General features: G+C 39.4%; 1 protein-coding gene across 3 annotated transcripts in view; it reads right to left on the bottom strand.

Moving 5' to 3' along the window:
• The window catches only part of LOC143264561 (beta-1,4-glucuronyltransferase 1), a 34,569-nt gene that overhangs the window by 11,100 nt on the left and 4,316 nt on the right, over positions 1-19,153 (bottom strand). For 2 of the 3 annotated variants that reach the window (XM_076532229.1, XM_076532231.1), the window contains 2 exons: positions 2,544-3,514; positions 2,292-2,472 (listed from right to left, as the gene is read on the bottom strand). In XM_076532229.1, the coding sequence (XP_076388344.1) occupies positions 2,292-2,472; positions 2,544-3,514 (1,152 nt within the window). The remainder of the gene's footprint in view (positions 1-2,291; positions 2,473-2,543; positions 3,515-19,153) is intronic. The other variant, XM_076532230.1, reaches the window with a different exon arrangement.

Genomic DNA, 19,153 nt, shown 5'->3' with positions numbered 1-19,153 from the left:
AGAGAAAACACGTTGCACCGGATCAACGAGCAATAGAAAAGCTGCGAATGTGTCTGTGCTCGTTTGCGAGGGCGGCGGAAACGTGTTGCTCCGGCCGGAGGCGGTGAAACAACGCGCTCGCGAAGCGGGTTGAAACAGCGAGGGTGGCACGGTGCATCCTCGGGGATGGAAAAAGAGAAGAGGGAACAGGGTGGAAAAGACAAAACGGGATAAACCGAGGTGCACGAAGGTCGAGGGAAACCGGTTGCTCGACGAAAGAATGGCGCGACAGGATTGTATTGGATCGAGGGGTCGGAAAGAACGGAGCGGCGCGAGTACAACAAGAGGGTAGGAGAAACGAACGATATCCATTCTCATTCCTCCGTGGGGAGTGGATGTTGTGCGAACGAACCGCAGAGAAGACGCGAATACCAATGTACCAGGGGCCACGTAGCTCTCCGGACAGGGAACGTGTTACGTTTGCGACCTAACACCAGTTTACTCGCGCCTGTGTACGTCCGCTTTTGCCCCAGTGTGTTATCCGCCCTACGTGGCCATGTAGATTTACACCCGTTTTATTGCCGTCGCTGTGGCATACTTCGTTCTACGGATACGGGGTTACGTGGCGCTCGGATTTTCGCCGCATGATGGAATTTCGTTATTTCCAGGAAACCTGGGGACGGGGTTGTTTCGCGAACGTCGACGCCGATGGGAAAAAACCTGGACGCAGACCTGTCTAAGCTCATCGCTCTTCTCTTTTCTTACGTATCGATTATAAGAAAATTGTATCTGACGAGTTACGTGACCTTCACCCTTTATTACGTACCTCGAACATTTTTCAACCCTTCGAGTAAGTGAGGACCTGAGAAATTAAATTCAGTAAAACTGTAATAAGAAAGTTGCATAGTGGGATAATGAAAAATCAATGTAACACTGCAGGCACGTGGTGTACAATGTCTGACATATCGTTAAACTTACTACTGCTACGTGGCTGATATTGGTTTATACTATTTTGCTCAGAGTTGAGTTTAATAGTTCGGCCCATAAGCACATTCTATTCATCTGAGACACACATTGATTACCACAGTGAAGTTCAACGTATGCCTATCGTAATATTGTATATAAATTACATTGGATACAAATTATTAAGAATGGAAGCACTTAATTCAAGTCCACTTAATCCCTCCACTCTAATACTCCATACTGTAAACTCTCAAGAACGTGTATCACCCACATCAAAATCTACATACCATTATTTATACATGTATACATAAGTATATGTGTGTATAAGAATATACACACACGTATAAGATACACTTATGACGTAACAAAGAAATTACGATTATTCCTGTCAGATGTAGCAGTATCAGAAAAGCTTTCAATTTAGTTTAACGACGGCAAGTAGATGTTCGCCGTAAATTGTTAACGGGTGCGGAAAGTACAGTTTGAAACACGAATTACCCTTCGCACAGCTACTAGAACGTGCACCCTCGATATGCAAACGTTCGATTAGACGGCGCGGGATGTATCAAGTTTAAATTGAATAATGCTTGTTCGGTGAAATGAGCCTCCATCGCACGATAACGACGGCAATGATAATATGTAATTCAATTAATGTCTCTGGGGCGTGGGATTTGCTTGTACGAGTTCTGTACTATGAAACTACCCCATGTTCCTCCGATGCTTCCATTTGATGTTCTCTGATATTCCGATGTTCCTACACGAATACATGGTTCGCCACGTTGTTCATGTACCGTGTAAATATACGCCCTTTCATTTTTCCCCCCAGGTTTCAATATCGTGTTGTCGATACACGAGTTTCCTTTTGTTCGAAAATTCGCAGTTGTGCAACAACGATAGGGGTAATAACATTGCACGTTGTCGGGTTTAACTCGATTTCGTAGCTTTCGGGGCTGATTAAATTTCTTATAATTCGCGTTAATTTCATTATACTGTTTAATCGATCGATCGGGGGAATTTAAGAAACGGAAATGGGAGGACAGTTCTAAATACATACTGTTAACAATAAATAAGATTGCATGATTTGAAATATGCTAAATAATTCTTTTTTTTAGCATTAATAATTCATATTATAGCGTGCCGCGTTAAATGTGATCGATACTGGGTTAGCTGACGTGATCGTTAAGTGCCATAGAAACAGCCATGTGGCACTCGATATTAAAACATGGACTTCTCGAAAGTCTCATCAAGATTTTATAACTGACTTGAAAGTACACTTAACCTTTTTATCCCCTATCGCTACCATCGTATTTATCGAATACAAACACCCAATCAATATTTTAACCACATACCTGCGTATTCCTCGTGTACCCATATCCCATGAATCTCTCATCGTGTGGCGGAACAATATCTCTAGCCACGTAGAAAGGTTCGTAGAGGAATTCGAAATTGGTCACGTCGTGGCTAATGTACACCTTGCCGCTCCTCACGTTTTCAAAATTCCTATGATTCAGAGCGGTATCCAGTATCCATCTGAACAGTAACCAAAAAGGAGGGTTATATTTGTATATCTCGAGGGCAGGTAGAGGACAACATGTACGTACCTGGTAAAATTGGTGGCGAACTGATTGTGGATGAAGACCTTCTGATGAAAGGGTCTGGCCAGCCCTTTCCTCGCCAACCGGACCAGCTCCGTTTTATTCTGAGGGAACCTGACGCGCGAGTCCAGCTCGTACGTCGGTATCACGTAGGCGCACTTATCACAGCTATCGGTTCTCAGGAACTCGTCGAGAGCCCCGGTCAAATTGTAGCTCGGCACAATATCGACGTCTGTCAGAAACACGTAGTCGGTCTGACAGTTCTTTCTAGCTAGGTTCCTCATGTGATTCTGAGGATAGACGTTGTGTATCCGCCAATTGGTCTGCTCGTTGGAGATCCCGTTCATCAGCTGGTTCAACGTCCCTTCCGGTTTGGCACAGTCCACGGTGTCGGGTAGTTCGTGATCCACCGGCTGCTTCTTCGGCGGCCTGTTCCTCGGCACGGCCAAGGAAAACGACACCCTTTCCCTTATGGGTTCGTAGCATCTTCTAAGGTAGACCAGGTACTTCTGAAGAACGTCGAACTCTTCGTCACCGGCAGCGTACAAGGCTACCGACATCGGCCCTGTCCAGTGATGGGCAGCCTGCACCAACGAGTGAAGCTTCTCCACCGAACTCTGGGTAGCCAAACAAACCCGGTAAGCTTGCGATAATTCGATGAAACTCGAACCGACCAAAACGTGGTCGAAAGTCCGGAACATTCTACGGGCGTCCCATCGACCTAGCCTTACGTTCAGCTTCAAGCTGCTCGCGTCAGCTTGCAACGGTTGGTAATCCTGCGTTACGCAGTCCGACTGTTGTTGCTCCTTGATTAAGGTGCCAAGATTCCATTCGGTTATGACGTTTGATTCCATATCTCTGGGCACTTCGTCCGGGATACAGGTTTCTGACTGCAGCAACAGGAAAGTCAACAGCATATTCGACAGGACCAGAACAACCACGCTTTTCAGACTGAGGTTCCATGGTCGGCAGCCAAACTAAAAGAAACAGTTTCAACTGTGGTTATTTGGATCGTCGAAAGATTTAATAACTGTTATTGTTTACTCAACGCATATAACTTAAATCGATTTGAGAATTTATTATACTCTTGAAATATTTAATTATTAGATATACTACTGTTTTTGATAGAATAGATATGTCAGTAAAAATTATTAGGTAATTTATTAAAAAAGTTCAGAAGATATAATGTTAGTATAGTTTAATAAAAATGAAGTTAAGTTTTTCGTTAATTACTCGATGCAATGATAAATTAAAGGATAATTTATTACAATTATAACTTTGAAAGTTTGCAGCAGTTTCAAAGCAAAAATCATACTACAGCTGTTTCCTGCAAAACATCGTGTAAACAAGTATTGCGATAAGAAACAAAGTACTTAGTAATGGTGTATTGGATCTGTCCAAAGCATGAACCGTGTTACTTGTTTTATCACCTTAATTACTGCGTCATTAGTTTGTTGCTGCCAGCAGCATTGCAGAAATAAAACAGTGAACTTCATAAACTATTAAGCTTGTTACGCTATTCAGTGCTTCTTGACAATTCATTCTTGTCTTTGTAATTATTCAAGTTAAGTGGATTTCTTAATCTTTTGGGAAATAGGAAGGAAGAATAAGATGGGGAAATGTGATGAGGTTGATGTTTCTGAGGTTTTGAATTTCTGAATTTCTGGATACCTAGATTCCCAGATTTGTGTATTTTAAAATTCTTACAACTATGAATTCCTACATTTTCAAATCGCTACAACCTCTAAATCCCTACATCCCCAAGTCCCTACATCCCCAAATTTCTACATCTCCAACTTCCTTACATCCCCAAATTTTTACATCTCCAACTTCCTTACATCCCCAAATCTCTACCTCCCCAAATTTCTACATCCCCAAATCTCCACATCCCCAAATTCCTACATCCCCAAATCTCCACATCCCCAAATCTCCACATCCCCAAATCTCCACATCCCCAAATCCCTACATCCCCAAATTCCTACATCCCCAAATCTCCACATCCCCAATTCTCCACATCCCCAAATCCCTACATCCCCAAATCTCCACATCCCCAAATCTCCACATCTCCAAATCTCCACATCCCCAAATCCCTACATCCCCAAATCTCCACGTCCCCAAATCTCCACATCCCCAAATCTCCACATCCCCAAATTCCTACATCCCCAATTCTCCACATCCCCAAATCCCTACATCCCCAAATTTCCACCTCCCCAAATTTCCACCTCCCCAAATCCCTACCGCCCCAAATTCCCAAATTAAAAATTTTACTACCCCCATCCCCCACCTAATAAAACATCCCCAGCATCTCAATTTACACTGTCACAGTTCAATCATAGCCCCAATTCATTCTACACACCCCTAATTCAATTTCACCTAAAAAATGTTCATAAAAATATTCAGTCGTGAATAAATCAAGGAAGATAAAGCAAACACTGTCCCATGCAGATAAAATGAAATACCGTCTCCAGTTCTTAACATAAATATTGTTAATGTTAAAAATGCCACGCCCAAAGGTTGATACGAGACAAAGTCTATAAGACGACTTTTATAAAATTGCATTGCAGAGAATAATAAGGGAAAGATACATAATCCACAGAGACCGGGTTTAATCAAGTTTTACTATGTAAATAATACCTTCTCTCTGTAGGATAAAATTTCATTAAATATTCTGTGTATTAAAATTGTATTTTTTTATCATGGTGACTGGAACAAAGCAATTTAAATAATTATCTTATAAGGATACTATATGAAATCACAAATGTAATGTTCGTTAATTAAAATCGATTGGGAAATAATTTTATCTGCATATTTTATGACGTACAGACTTTTTATCAGAATGTAATGTAAAGTATATGAAACGTAAAAATATAAATGTTAATTAATTAATTGAGAGAATAATATTAATTAATATAATACTGATGGATTACTTGCAATAATTTTAATTATACAAATTAAAATGAATTTTAATTATATCAAATACGTTTTCGATGCACCATAAAAGAATTAGTTTTTAAGGATAAATCAATCGAGCACATTCGAAAATAATTCCATCGAAGAAATATTCCTTTACATCGTGTTTTTCGTTCGTTTCGACCATCTTGACAAATGTTATCTTACCACCGACATCGTATTTTCATTCCATTTCGCTGCTTTTTGCCAGCAAGAAACTCTGCTTCGCGCGATGTTCTTCATTTTAGAAATTCACGTTTATTTTAATTACCCTTCCCCCGACATTATCGTGTCCCTCATCCGACGTCTTTCGTCGAGCGAATCGATACAGTTCCCCATACACTCTCGATAAAATCGCGATAGGGAAAAGAAAGCAGTTCAGAAAGTATGTATACATAGGGGGAATGAAAGTCAGCGAGATGGATCGTGGCACTCGTGATAATAGCGCAATTACAGAGGTAAACGGAAGAAACAGATTATAGGTGTTGTGGAGCAGCCACCGAAGTGCACGACAGAATTCCAGTCGGAATCCAGTGAAATTTCACGTGGAAACAACGGCCAGAACGATAATGGATCGTACAACTTTCCAGAGTCCGTTAAAATCGAGCTCATATATAAACCAGCGAGTCTGAATGGGCCGAGTGTTTAATGAGCAAAATACTAGTTCGCACCTTTGGCTGGATAATCGCCACGTCCAATAATGCTATCTTTACTGAAATCGTGCGAAATACCGTGCTAGTTTTGTTCCTGCGATCGTGCATGCATTATGCGATGTACTGTTTACGAACAACGTGTGTCGCGCAATTCATTCAGAAGTTATGTTGCTACGATAAGGGATATGGTCTACAATAAAATTATGTTTTGGTTAAATTTTTTTTAGGAATGTTAGAAATGATATATCGTGTGATGATTAATGATAAATTACAATATTTATAATTTTTTAGGTCCCAAAATAACAAAGTCTGAATTAGAATATACATAATTGCAACGACACTAATTTCATACATCCCCAATTCCAAGATCGCTAAATTCTCACATCCCCAATTCCAACATCCCTAATTTCCCACATTCCCAATTGTAAGATGGCTAATTTCCCACATCCCTAATTTCCCATATCCCCAATTCCAACATCCCTAATTTCCCACATCCCCAATTTCACGAGTGCTAATTTCCCACACCCCCAATTCCAATATCCCTAATTTCCCACATCCCCAATTCCACGAGTGTCAATTTCCCACACCCCCAATTCCAACATCCCTAATTTCCCACATCCCCAATTCCAACATCCCTAATTTCCCACATCCCCAATTCCACGAGTGTCAATTTCCCACACCCCCAATTCCAACATCCCTAATTTCCCACATCCCCAATTCCAACATCCCTAATTTCCCACACCCCCAATTCCAACATCCCTAATTTCCCACATTCCCAATTCCAACATCCCTAATTTCCCACATTCCCAATTCCAACATCCCTAATTTCCCACATCCCCAATTTCAACATCCCTAATTTCCCACATCCCCAATTCCAACAGCCCTAATTTCCCACATCCCCAATTCCAACATCCTTAATTTCCCACATCCCAAATTCCAAGATTGCTAATTTCCCACACCCCCAATTCCAACATCCCCAATTCCAAGATCGCTAATTGCCCACCTCCCAAATTCCCACAACCCCAATTCCTATATTCCAAATTCCCACATCCCCAATTGCAAAATTCCTAATTTCTCGCATCCTAATTTCCCACCCTCTAAATTCACACTGTGGCAGTGAAGCCATAAATCGGGAAAAAATTTTGAATGTCCTTGAAGACCCAGGCTTGTTCGAGCGTTTTGCGCGTAGGCCTTTATTTGCCTTTTAGGGCCACGTGCACATTTTCCTTCGTGCGAAGAGCCGTTGGAAAATTCTTCGGAATCGTTCTGACCATCGTAGCTTTCGCATCGCGTTTTTTAACCCTCGTTTATAACCACAGTTCTTGTTCACATTTTTTGTACGGTATCATTGTTATTTGTTATTGTTATTGTTGTTATTGTTTTTTTAAATATAAACATTGTTGTCTGTTACTCCGTGTCACAATTACTTCACGTTATCCTAAACCTCCTTTTAAATTCCCACATCCCAAATTTTCACCGCAATAAAATTTTCAAATTCCACCCTCAATATTGCATTGCAAACGAGAGTACATGCCGTTGACAAGCATATTAATCACCACGATAAGTCAATGAACTCTCGACGAAGTTCGAGGGAAAATTAAACGGAAAAATAAGGGAAATACAGGGTCGAAGGCACGCGTGCAGAAAGTTTGCGTCGTTCGGGTTACTTCAACACGGTAAGTTTCCTTCGCGTACGCGATCCTAAGGAGAAAAAAAATGGTGAACCCGGTTGCGTCCGCAGCAGCTGGGATTTTTACAAGCCGAAACTAACCTCCCGTACAACTGTGCACTGTACTGTAAAACGCGAGAAAATTCCAACCGCAGCCCCGTACTACCTGAGCCTCGAGAGGCGTTTCCGTCGCATTTACGCAGACGTATTAACTTATTCTGACGCGACGCGGAAAGAAGAAGGATGCACCAAGAAGAAAGAGAGACAGACGTCTCCACATTTAACCTATGCTATTTATTTGCATACTGTTTTGCGGAACATTCATTTGCATATTATTACCCGGCGACGAAACTCGACAAGGGGATACGCTCTGCGAGTACAGGGGATGAATGTGACCATCAATATTTTTAAAACAATATCGCGTTAATTAGTAATTTCGGGACATATGCGTGGCAATTTTGTATGAATCTCGCGTATGAATTATCGATAACGTTCGTTTAAATTATCGCTGTCGTTAAATTCCGATAATTTATTTTGTCGTCATTCGATTACTTGTAAACGGCCGAGTAGATATCCCGTAATTCGATGCTTTGTGGGAATAGTTCGATTGTCAAATTATTGTAATAACATTACGGTGATTTATTTATCTTACCATTTGTGGAAACGAGGGGTTTGAATTATCGTCGAATATAGTATATAGGAAAAGGTTCTTTTTAGGAAAGAGAAAGCGATATTTATCCAGAAAATATTTTCCTTCCAAATGGCGTCGGCGTATGTATAATACATAACAAACACCGTAGGACCTTTTTAACAGCTTTGTGCGCGTTACACGGGGCACGGATCTCCAAACATCGACGACTGCCATTAACATGGTAAACAAGTGAAGCGGAGACGCGTTTTTGGCTGAAAGGATAACACCATCCACCTTTAATCATCTTCATCTCGAAAACATGGCATCGCAACAAGGCCAGAGGGAGGAAGAAACGGGAGAAAGAGCATGATTGATTATGCAAACACGTTGTTATTACTGATTCAGTGTATCCTGTGTGCACCGCGTGTACTACGGCTGGCAAATGTGTGCACGTTACACAGCTAACCCATTATCAAATTGTGTACTCGGGCTTTCGTTAGGTCACACACGAACCACAGTGCAGGCTTTACCGACACTGAATCTACGATGCAGGACGAAAGCTTGAAAGCACGATTCACCATACCGGTTCCTCCCGTATGTTTTCGAGCGGAACTCTATCCTTCCTGTAATCGCAATTCCACCGTATAACGAACAATACGGGAAATGCATTTAACGACGCTAAGCCTCGGTATCACGCTTTAGCGCATACTATCATTTTTGGTATAGTATCAATACTGCAAGGAATATCTAAGCTAGATGATGGAGCTAGTTGATGAACAAATTCAGGTTTCCTTTCTTTGAAAAGCATTATATGTTTATACACTCTTTGTAAAATATTAACCCTTTGTACTTGAAGGTAATTTGACCGTTTACAAACAGCAAGTCTAAAACTTAGTTAACACATTGACTGCCACATTGAAACATTTATTCTTAGTTTTAATCTTTAATCAATTTTACCAACTATTTTCACAATATCTTGTTACATTTATTTTCCATATATCCATGTAGTTAATGTGAGAATTTTTTATCAGGAAAATGAACAAATTTTTAATAATACACACGTTACATCAGTGTCACCCATATTTGTGTGACGTGGCAGTCAACGTGTTAAAAAGTTAAATGAATGTTCTTGATGATATTATTTCTTTACTAATAATTTCCACTATTGTTCGTTTCATTATGTGTATACATCACACATGTTATAGAATCAGTTAAAAAATGCTTATTTAAAATTATTGTATTAAATATAATGGTGATTGTGAGTCACCTCTCGAGCGCAAATGGTTAAACATCCAAATTGCAACATCTGAAGTTTTCATATCAATCATGATGTTAGTCAATGTTAGCAATGAAGTTCCAGAAGTGAAAGGTCAATAGAAGTTCAGAGACGTAACAGTTTTAGTGAATGATAAGATAGAGAGGGTTGATTCCGTTAGGGGCCACATTCAAAGTAGTTGGGTTATCTGAAAAGCGCTGAATAGTTGATGTACACGCGGAGTTTTTGCTGGTCGTTTTCGATTTACTCGTTAAGACAGAACGACGGCGGAGCAAGTGCGCGGAAAGCGAGAACGATAAAGAGAGGTTGAATCGGTAAGGGAAGGAGATAACGGTGGATAGAGCCGAAGAAGCATCGTAGGCTGAAAAAGGAGGAAAACTGCTGCGAAGATCGGAGCGAGGGATAAAGGGTAAATTCCGCCTTTCAATTTTGCTACAGTCCCATTTTACTTCTAGTTCAGTGCCTGTATGCCGTTACCGTCGGTGCAACGTCGGCGGCAACGTAACTTAGCCCAGAATAAACTGAATACGATTCATTACGGCAACTCCGCCCGTTCGACCACCATCAACCCACCCCCGTGGCCCTTTCCTGTTTCACCACCCTTCCCATCTTCATCCTTCTAACTCTAGCTCACAAACGAACCGTCGAAGGCGGCGTCGTTGAAAAGCTGAGAATTGGAAATTCTTTGAAACTCCCTCTCCCCTTGCTCTTCTATCTATCTACCCCTATTCCTCCCTCTCTCTTCTAGCTCTTCGGCGTTGAAACGATGCGGCACATCTCTATGCCTTCAACCTCTCTCGACTCGAATACATCCGGTGAAAGGGATATTGGAAAGAGATGCGGTTTACGATAATAAACGAATTGCACCCATACCTCACCACGCTACCCATCCCACATTTTATCGCGGGACTGATAAGCGAACGTGCGTATTATCGAACTTGACGAAAAATACCCCAGGCATCGATATCGAAGGCTGACGAAAGGACTCCAGAATGATTTAAATGTTTTAATTGCCAGAGGACATGTGTTTTAATTCAAGAGGACACCAAGAGTTTAGACCACTTTGACAATTACTACAGTTCAATAACCTCATTTGTCATTTCATGTAACTGAAGTTAAAAGTTGAGGGTACAAAGTACAATTTTTTTTTTTAATAGTGAAATGTATATAAAAATGATAGATTATTTTGAGTGTTTTTGTTGCATCGTCAATAAATGATACAGTATTTAAATTGCAACTGCAAAGTAGCTAAAGTGAGATTATGTCTGCATCAACCATAGCTAATCCTTATATGTATCCACCATATGTAGCAAACAATTTCGACCACAACATCGCACAGAAATGTAACGAATACTGATGAAAAAATCCGTGCGCGTAAAAAAGAGTTCAGGTTCAATGAAGTTCAATGAAAAGTACTCAAAAGGTATTAACCGAATCAATTGCAAACGAAAATCGCAGACACGAGGATTCGCATCTATAATTGAAAGCTACTAAGCTAATTGCAAACGCTCAATTCCAGATGTATATAAAAAAAATAAAAAAATAAAACGGAAAAAATAATTAGCCGTCCTCGATGGAATCTCAAAAAGGAATTTCTTTTCATAGCCGGAGGTCAGGCATAACTGTCGTAGTCCGGAAAGCACGAAAGCCACTTTTGTCGAGTGGTGAACCGCTGCAATTAAACGACTGCCCTTCTTTCGTCTCATCCCCTCTCTAAAAACCCTCGACATCCCTGCTCCTTTTACTCCACTTTCTCATTTTCGTCTTCTTCTTCGTCTTCTTCTGCTTCTCTTCTTACGTCTTTACGCGATAATTAGCAAGTCTTCAATTTTCCCCACCGGTGCACGTATTTGCTTTGCATAACTACCGAGATAATTAAACAAGCTGTGATTCTCGGATCTGCCAGGAACAGACCGTCGCCGGAACCGGAAGAAACGGGGGTGAAAAAGGAGGATCACCGGGGGGAGGGCTGTTGTGAAAACACGCGATCTTACGAATCCCGTGTCTTCTGCTCGGCCATTCCATTTCTGGAAGTGTAAATCGTGTCAAGAGATCCCGAGCGCGTGCTTCCTCGCCGAGTAATTAGCGAGCTCTGTCGTGTACGGAAACCAAGTAGCCGGACGTCGTTCTGTGGAAGAATACGGAGAAGTCTGTTGTTCAACTCCGATATCTTATCAACTAATTATCGTGAAATATCTTGTCTCATAAGTTTATGAATATCATTACTTTTCAATGTAAGAAGCTACACTTATCACGAAACATTCTATCTTATAATTTTATGAAGCTGACAATTCTTGACTCTAAGAAACTGCACTTATCACGAAGCACCCTATCCTATAGGTTTGTGGATATGACAATTTTTTTAATCTAAAAACCTGCACTTATCACGAAACATTCTATCTTATAATTTTATGAAGCTGACAATTCTTGACTCTAAGAAGCTGCACTTATCACAAAGCACCCTATCCTATAGGTTTATGAATATGACAATTTTTACATCTAAGAACCTGCACCTATCACGAAACACTCTATCTCATAAGTTTATGAATATTGCAATTTTTAACTCTCGAAAGCTGCACTCATCGCGAAGCACCCTACAATGCAAGTTTGTGAATGTGATAATTTTTTAGACCAAGAACCTGCACTCATCACAAAACTTACATAGAAATTTACAAATAAAGCTCTAGCAAACCTACCCTTATAAAAATACCTTTCATGCCTATACCTAACCTACCCTTATAAAATCTCAATCACGCATATTTTCATTTTAAAATACATCATATTTGTTGAAACCCGTTAAAGTTTATATTTTCCCTGCACAATAAACCATAAAAAAATGTATGCAACCAGCGATCCCCACGGCAATGAACGTGTTAACGAAGGCAAAGAAAAATGGAAATAAAATAATATACACATTTAAGCTTGTTGTGCGCGCAATTCTTGCCACAGCGAAATAATTTCTATCGCAAACAGAAAATAACGAGCTTAAAAGTATAAGCTGACCTACTGCAAAAACCTGTGCAACGTATTTATCCACGCACGACATAATTTGACGGTTAAACAGTTGGAAAAATATGTTTCCCGCCGGTCAGGCGAAAACAAATAGTCGTACGACTCGCTTAATGAAAAGCAAACATAATTAACCGCTGCCCGATGCACACGGAAGTAAGTAGAATGTTCCTTGTTTAAGAACGGCCACGACTCGTTACTGTAAATTTTTCTTCTCCGCGCCTTTTTATCGCGATTCCATTCAGAAACTGTCGGACATTAATCTCGATGAAATATGTGTTGACAATTACTGTTACCCGAGGTGTAATATTCATTCTTTTGTTGATCACTAAAGTGTAGTGATGGGAACGAAATGTGAAATAGATAGATGAGATCAAATAAGAAACGGTTTTCAACAATTATCGTTCGGAAATTAAAAAGATGTCTACAAGCAATCGATTAAGAAATATTGAGTTAGTTTTCCAAAATCCTCCGTTGAAATTTCTAAGAGTTAGCTTTTCGAGGTGTCATGATCTAACCGACCAAATGATATAACAAAAATAACTGAATCCTCCGAGTAAGAGTGTAAAAAAGAAGGAGACTTGGGACGTCGTGTAATTCGACGTTTTCGATGTTGTTGTACATCCGCCGCGTCGATCCCGTTGAAAACGTCCGGATACGATGAAACAATATAGCTCGATCGTCGCTGACGGGCCCTCATCGAAAACACTTGGAAAATGTATTGAAAACACTCGAAAATGATTGAAATCAAACAAGTTACGGGGTGAACAAGAGAAATCTATCTAGCACGTCCGACACACACCGTGCAATCGCGTGTATGTACATGTACCTGATGGAACAAATGATTTCGGTTGCTCTCATCTCTAGCGAGAAATACTATCTATGAGACGGATAAATTGCACGCATCCATGCTGATCGGGAAACACTCGATCTGTACCAGTCGAAAACTGACTGATAATTTATTGCTTGTAATTTGTTCGATCTTTGAATTACGGACTGTGCTATTGATTGTCGACGAGTCGATTCCTCATTCGTGTAGATTTGTTAAGATGTTTAGGGTAATGGAGATAATGGATGATGATTTATTATTCAAACTTCATTTTTGTTCAATAGATACACAGAACTTAACCTGACTTTATATTTTTATTATTCTATTCTTGTTTGATCTTGAAGCTGGATCCTAACCTCATTTTGCGTTGCATTTTATCAATCAATCTATAATATATATTCCTTCAATTTTAATTTAACATGACTGAATGAAATAGAGGTTCAATTTGAATAACTGGATGTTAAGCTTGAATGATTAGATAAATTGTAAGATTAACTTGAATCTGGTTCAACCTAACCTTACTTTACGTCATATTTTATCAATCAATTCTATAATAAATATTCTTTCAAGTTTAATCTAACTGACTGAAAGCAACAGAGGTTCAATTTAAATAACTGGATGTTAAGTTTGAATGATCAGATAAATTGAAAGATCAAGTTGCATCTGGTTCAACCTAACCTTACTTTACGTTACATTTTATCAATCAAATCTATAATATATATTCCTTCAAGTTTAATTCAACATGACTGAATGAAATAGAGGTTCAATTTGAATAACTGGATGTTAAGCTTGAATGATCAGATAAATTGTAAGATTAACTTGAATCTGGTTCAACCTAACCTTACTTTACGTCATATTTTATCAATCAATTCTATAATAAATATTCTTTCAAGTTTAATCTAACTGACTGAAAGCAACAGAGGTTCAATTTAAATAACTGGATGTTAAGTTTGAATGATCAGATAAATTGAAAGATCAAGTTGCGTCTGGTTCAACCTAACCTTACTTTACGTTACATTTTATCAATCAATCTATAATATATATTGCTTCAAGTTTAATTTAACATGACTGAATGAAATAGAGGTTCAATTTGAATAACTGGATGTTAAGCTTGAATGATTAGATAAATTGTAAGATTAACTTGAATCTGGTTCAACCTAACCTTACTTTACGTCATATTTTATCAATCAATTCTATAATAAATATTCTTTCAAGTTTAATCTAACTGACTGAAAGCAACAGAGATTCAATTTAAATAACTGGGTGTTAAGTTTGAATGATCAGATAAATTGTAAGATCAAGTTGCGTCGGGTTCAACCTAACCTTACTTTACGTTACATTTTATCTATCAAATCTATAATATATATTCCTTCAAGTTTAATTTAACATGACTGAATGAAATAGAGGTTCAATTTGAATAACTGGATGTTAAACTTGAATGATTAAATAAATTGTAAGATTAACTTGAATCTGGTTCAACCTAACCTTACTTTATGTTCCATCTCATCGATAAAATCCACAACAGATATTCATTTAAACTCATTCTAATTTAATTGCGAAAAATAGTAAATCAATTTGAATAATTTAACATTTTTTAATGTCGAGTTATATCACAGTTCAAATTCAAATAAATAAGTTTGAACGATTACACGTTATATTTCAATGTCTTCAACTAAACCTTGAATATCATCGATATCGTCATCTCAATTCTGAATTTCAACGGTAAACTTCCATTTTCATTAGCTTGTTTCACGACAGAAAGTAGGGGTGGATATTAAACGCGATATTAACTGTTCAGAATTAGCGATTGAAGAATAAATTGAAATTTAATTTTAAGCAGATAAACAGATAGCAAAGAGTGGACAGAAAACGGTCCAAAGCGGATCGATGTCGTCGGAAAAATGGACGAAGAGCGTATCAAGGGGCAATTGGAGCGGATTGAGCGATGCGTAGTCAAGCGGATCAGCGAGAGGATTGCAAGCATCTTTCAAACAAACCGGAAAAGAACTTTGGAGCGTTGTAAACTCATACTTTGATTCATAGCGAGCTAAATGTGTCAAAGTCCACTTCGTTTGCACCAAGAATATAATCGGATGTACGATTTTCATGGAACCTTATTTTTCTCTCAGTCTCGCTATATGGCACTAGAGGAGTTTCAAGAAGTGCGAGATCACATAAGCTCACATAATAATTTGTAGATTTTCCAATTAAAAAAAATCCAGATACCCAAGTTTGAATATCTGAAAATTTATAAACTCCCAAATCTAAAAATTTGAATATTTTAAATTTGCAAAAACCAAAACTAATAAATTTGCCAATTAAAAGAATTAAAAATTCTCAAGTTTGAAACTTAGGAAATTTATAAATTCCCAAACTGAAGTACCTGAAATCCTAAATTTTTGAATTTAATAAAAATGGAGTTCATAACGTTCGAGATCGAAATAAATTTTTCGATTCAGCTGCGAACTATTTATTGTTCGCTTTAATCGCTTTTATTTAGAATATTTACGGAACACGACGGTTAAATAATTGAGGCATTTACGAATCGAAGAGTGCAGCGTATACACCTGAATAAACAAACGCGTCTACTATTTCTCGTAAATAAAAACGTCAACTCGAATGTGATATATGGAGGCTGGAAAAAAAGCCAGGAACTTTATACAACTCCATTTATAAATAAAAGTTCATAACACGAACAATTTATAGGTGTATGAATAGCTAGAATAAATCCGGAACAGAAAGAACTCAGATGTTCGCATACTTTATGGGAGCATCAGAAATATTTCATAACTGACAGAAACATCCTCGTATAAGGTGCTCGTGCAGTTAACTATAAACAAAATTATTTATTAGATTAATATTTTATAGAACATTCTCCCACGTTCTCTTGCCATTCATGTTTCTTACAATTTTCAAATAGATTTCGAACAATATTTTTATACAAATAAATTCTAAAATAACGGAAACATACAAGGTAACCGATTATTTGCACAAAATACACCACGAATATTTTTAATAAACCGCGGACATTTTTCCTGAAATTAGTCACTGTACGATTTTCCACTCTCTGCGCAAAACGAACACCGTTCTAACGGAAGCAATAAAACTCATAAAATTCGTTTTTTTCCCATAGGTACATTTTTCGTCAGGGGATTTCATAAAATTATTTAAAAATAATCCCAGCACTCGTATCAGTTGATTCGTTTAAACCTACAATTCTCGCGTTAAGCAAACGGCATTAAACGAAGAGCAAACGTTCAAACGGGAATTTTCACCGGCATTTTCCCCGACTCTGGAACGGTTTTCCCTTTTTACGTCTAGCCGGCGCACGGAACCGCGAAAAACACAGGTTTGCACTTTCACCGTGTTCCATGCATCGTGTAAGTGGCCATTGATAAACGGCAGGCAAGAACTCGGCTCGAGCAAGAAAGCAATTTCGCCGAGACTCCGTTTTCACGCAGCCTCCGCAAATTTCCACTCTCCCACGGACCGTGAGCAATTTTCAATCTAACCCTCATTGTGCCTGTTCACGATGCCATTTGCGCTTCGTTTCTGCCCGTAATTATATCGACGATAGACGACCATTCCGTGTGGCTCACTGACCACTATAATTGGCAACGAGGTACCTCGATATAGTAATCGCTGAAATATAGCCTCCTCTATCAATTTTCGAAAACGTTTGTTCATCTTTCGGTTACTCGAAAGTTACTCAAGTGGTGGTCTCTGTTCTTTTTTTGACGAATGATATTAATAATGTTTTATGGTGGTTTTGTGGATTTTAATATCATTAATAATGATAATAATAATTATATCATGTGTTAGTTATGTGTATTGATAACCCAGTATCTTCAACATTTATTTTGCAACGTGTTGTATCTACAAGCATTATTTCGCAACGTGTTGTATCAGTATGCATTATATCGGCACGCGTCGTATCACTCATGCGCAGTATGGATACGAGTTGTATCACCCATGCGTGGTATAACCATGCGCAGTTATTTCCATGCGTAGTGACTGTCACGCGTAGTATTATCACGCATTCTACTCCCACACGTTGTATTTCCATGCATTGAGTCGATGTGTATAGAGTCGCAACGCGCTATATAATTTATGCGTACAGTCACCACGTACAGCATTTGCAATGGGTGGAGTCACCATGCGTAGTAATTGCCATGCGTAGAATCACCACGCGTAGTAATTGCAATGCGTAGAATCACAACGCGTAGTAATTGCCACGCCTGGAATCACCACGCGTAGTAATTGCAGTGCGTAGAATCACCACGCGTAGTAATTGCAATGCGTAGAATCACTACTTGCAGTAATTGCCATGCGTAGAATCACCTCGCGTAGAATCACCACGCGTAGAATTACCACGCGTAGTATCAGCAAGCGTAGTAATTGCCAGGCGTAGAATCTCCAAGCGTAGTAATTGCAACGCGTAGAATCACCAAGCGGAGTAACTGCAACGCGTAGAATCACCAAGCGTAGTAACTGCAACGCGTAGAAGCACCACGCGTAGTAATTGCCATGCATAGAATCACCACGCATAGTAATTGCTATGCGTAGAACCTCCACGCGTAGAATCCCCACGCGTAGAATTACCACGAGTAGAATCAGTAAGCGTAGTAATTGCCATGCGTAGAATCACCACGCGTAGTAATAGAAACGCATAGAACCACCACGCGTAGTAATTGCAACGCGTAGAACCACCATGCGTAGTAATTGCCATGCATAGAATCACCACGCGTAGTAATTGCCATGCGTAGAACCTCCACGCGTAGAATCACCATGCGTAGAATTACCACGCGTAGAATCAACAAGCGTAGTAATTGCCATGCGTATAATCACCACGCGTAGTAATTGCAGTGCGTAGAATCACCACGCGTAGAATTACCACGAGTAAAATCAGCAAGCGTAGTAATTGCCATGCGTAGAATCATCACGCGTAGTAATTGCAATGCATAGAACCACCACGCATAGTAATTTCCATGCATAGAACCTCCACGCGTAGAATCAGCAAGCGTAGTAATTCTCACATATAAAATCACCAGGCATAATAATTGCCAAACGCAGAATCCCCACACAAGTAAAAGTGCCGGAGAAAGTTCCAGCCCCAATCAAACATCCTAAAGTGAAATATCGTTTTCGTACACAAGGCACCCAATAATGATCGGTCCGTCGAAAGGGGCTCGATTACAGGAGCCGACAGTCTGGTCTGACACGCGTTATGAAAAAGAGATGAATATGGAAATGGAAAGGCAATGGATAAATGAGAGGGAATTGGAAGAAGGGAAGAAGAGAAGAGAGAAAGACAAGATAATTCTCATTGTTCAACAGTGGACGCCCTCGAGGTGTCTGCAACTTCAAAGCCATTCGGCTCTCCGTAACTCTCATCGAACCAGAGTCCGGCAGTTAATGAACTGCCCTTCGGCGTTACAATGTATGTAGGTAGATAGAAGTGTACTAGTCGTCTATGAACCTAGCCAAGTACCGGCGAGGACCCATTATCCATTTACATAAAGGGCCACAATGAGCGGGCTAAGGGTTTACGCTGCTCGGTTAGCGCTTAAGAATTTCCGCTACATCTGACAAATGAATAC

This window comes from Megachile rotundata, chromosome 5 (genome assembly GCF_050947335.1).
Source record: "Megachile rotundata isolate GNS110a chromosome 5, iyMegRotu1, whole genome shotgun sequence".
Classification (NCBI taxonomy): domain Eukaryota; kingdom Metazoa; phylum Arthropoda; class Insecta; order Hymenoptera; family Megachilidae; genus Megachile; species Megachile rotundata.
The sequence above is the reverse complement of the archived record's forward strand: the minus strand, read 5'-3'. Positions and strand labels throughout refer to the sequence as shown.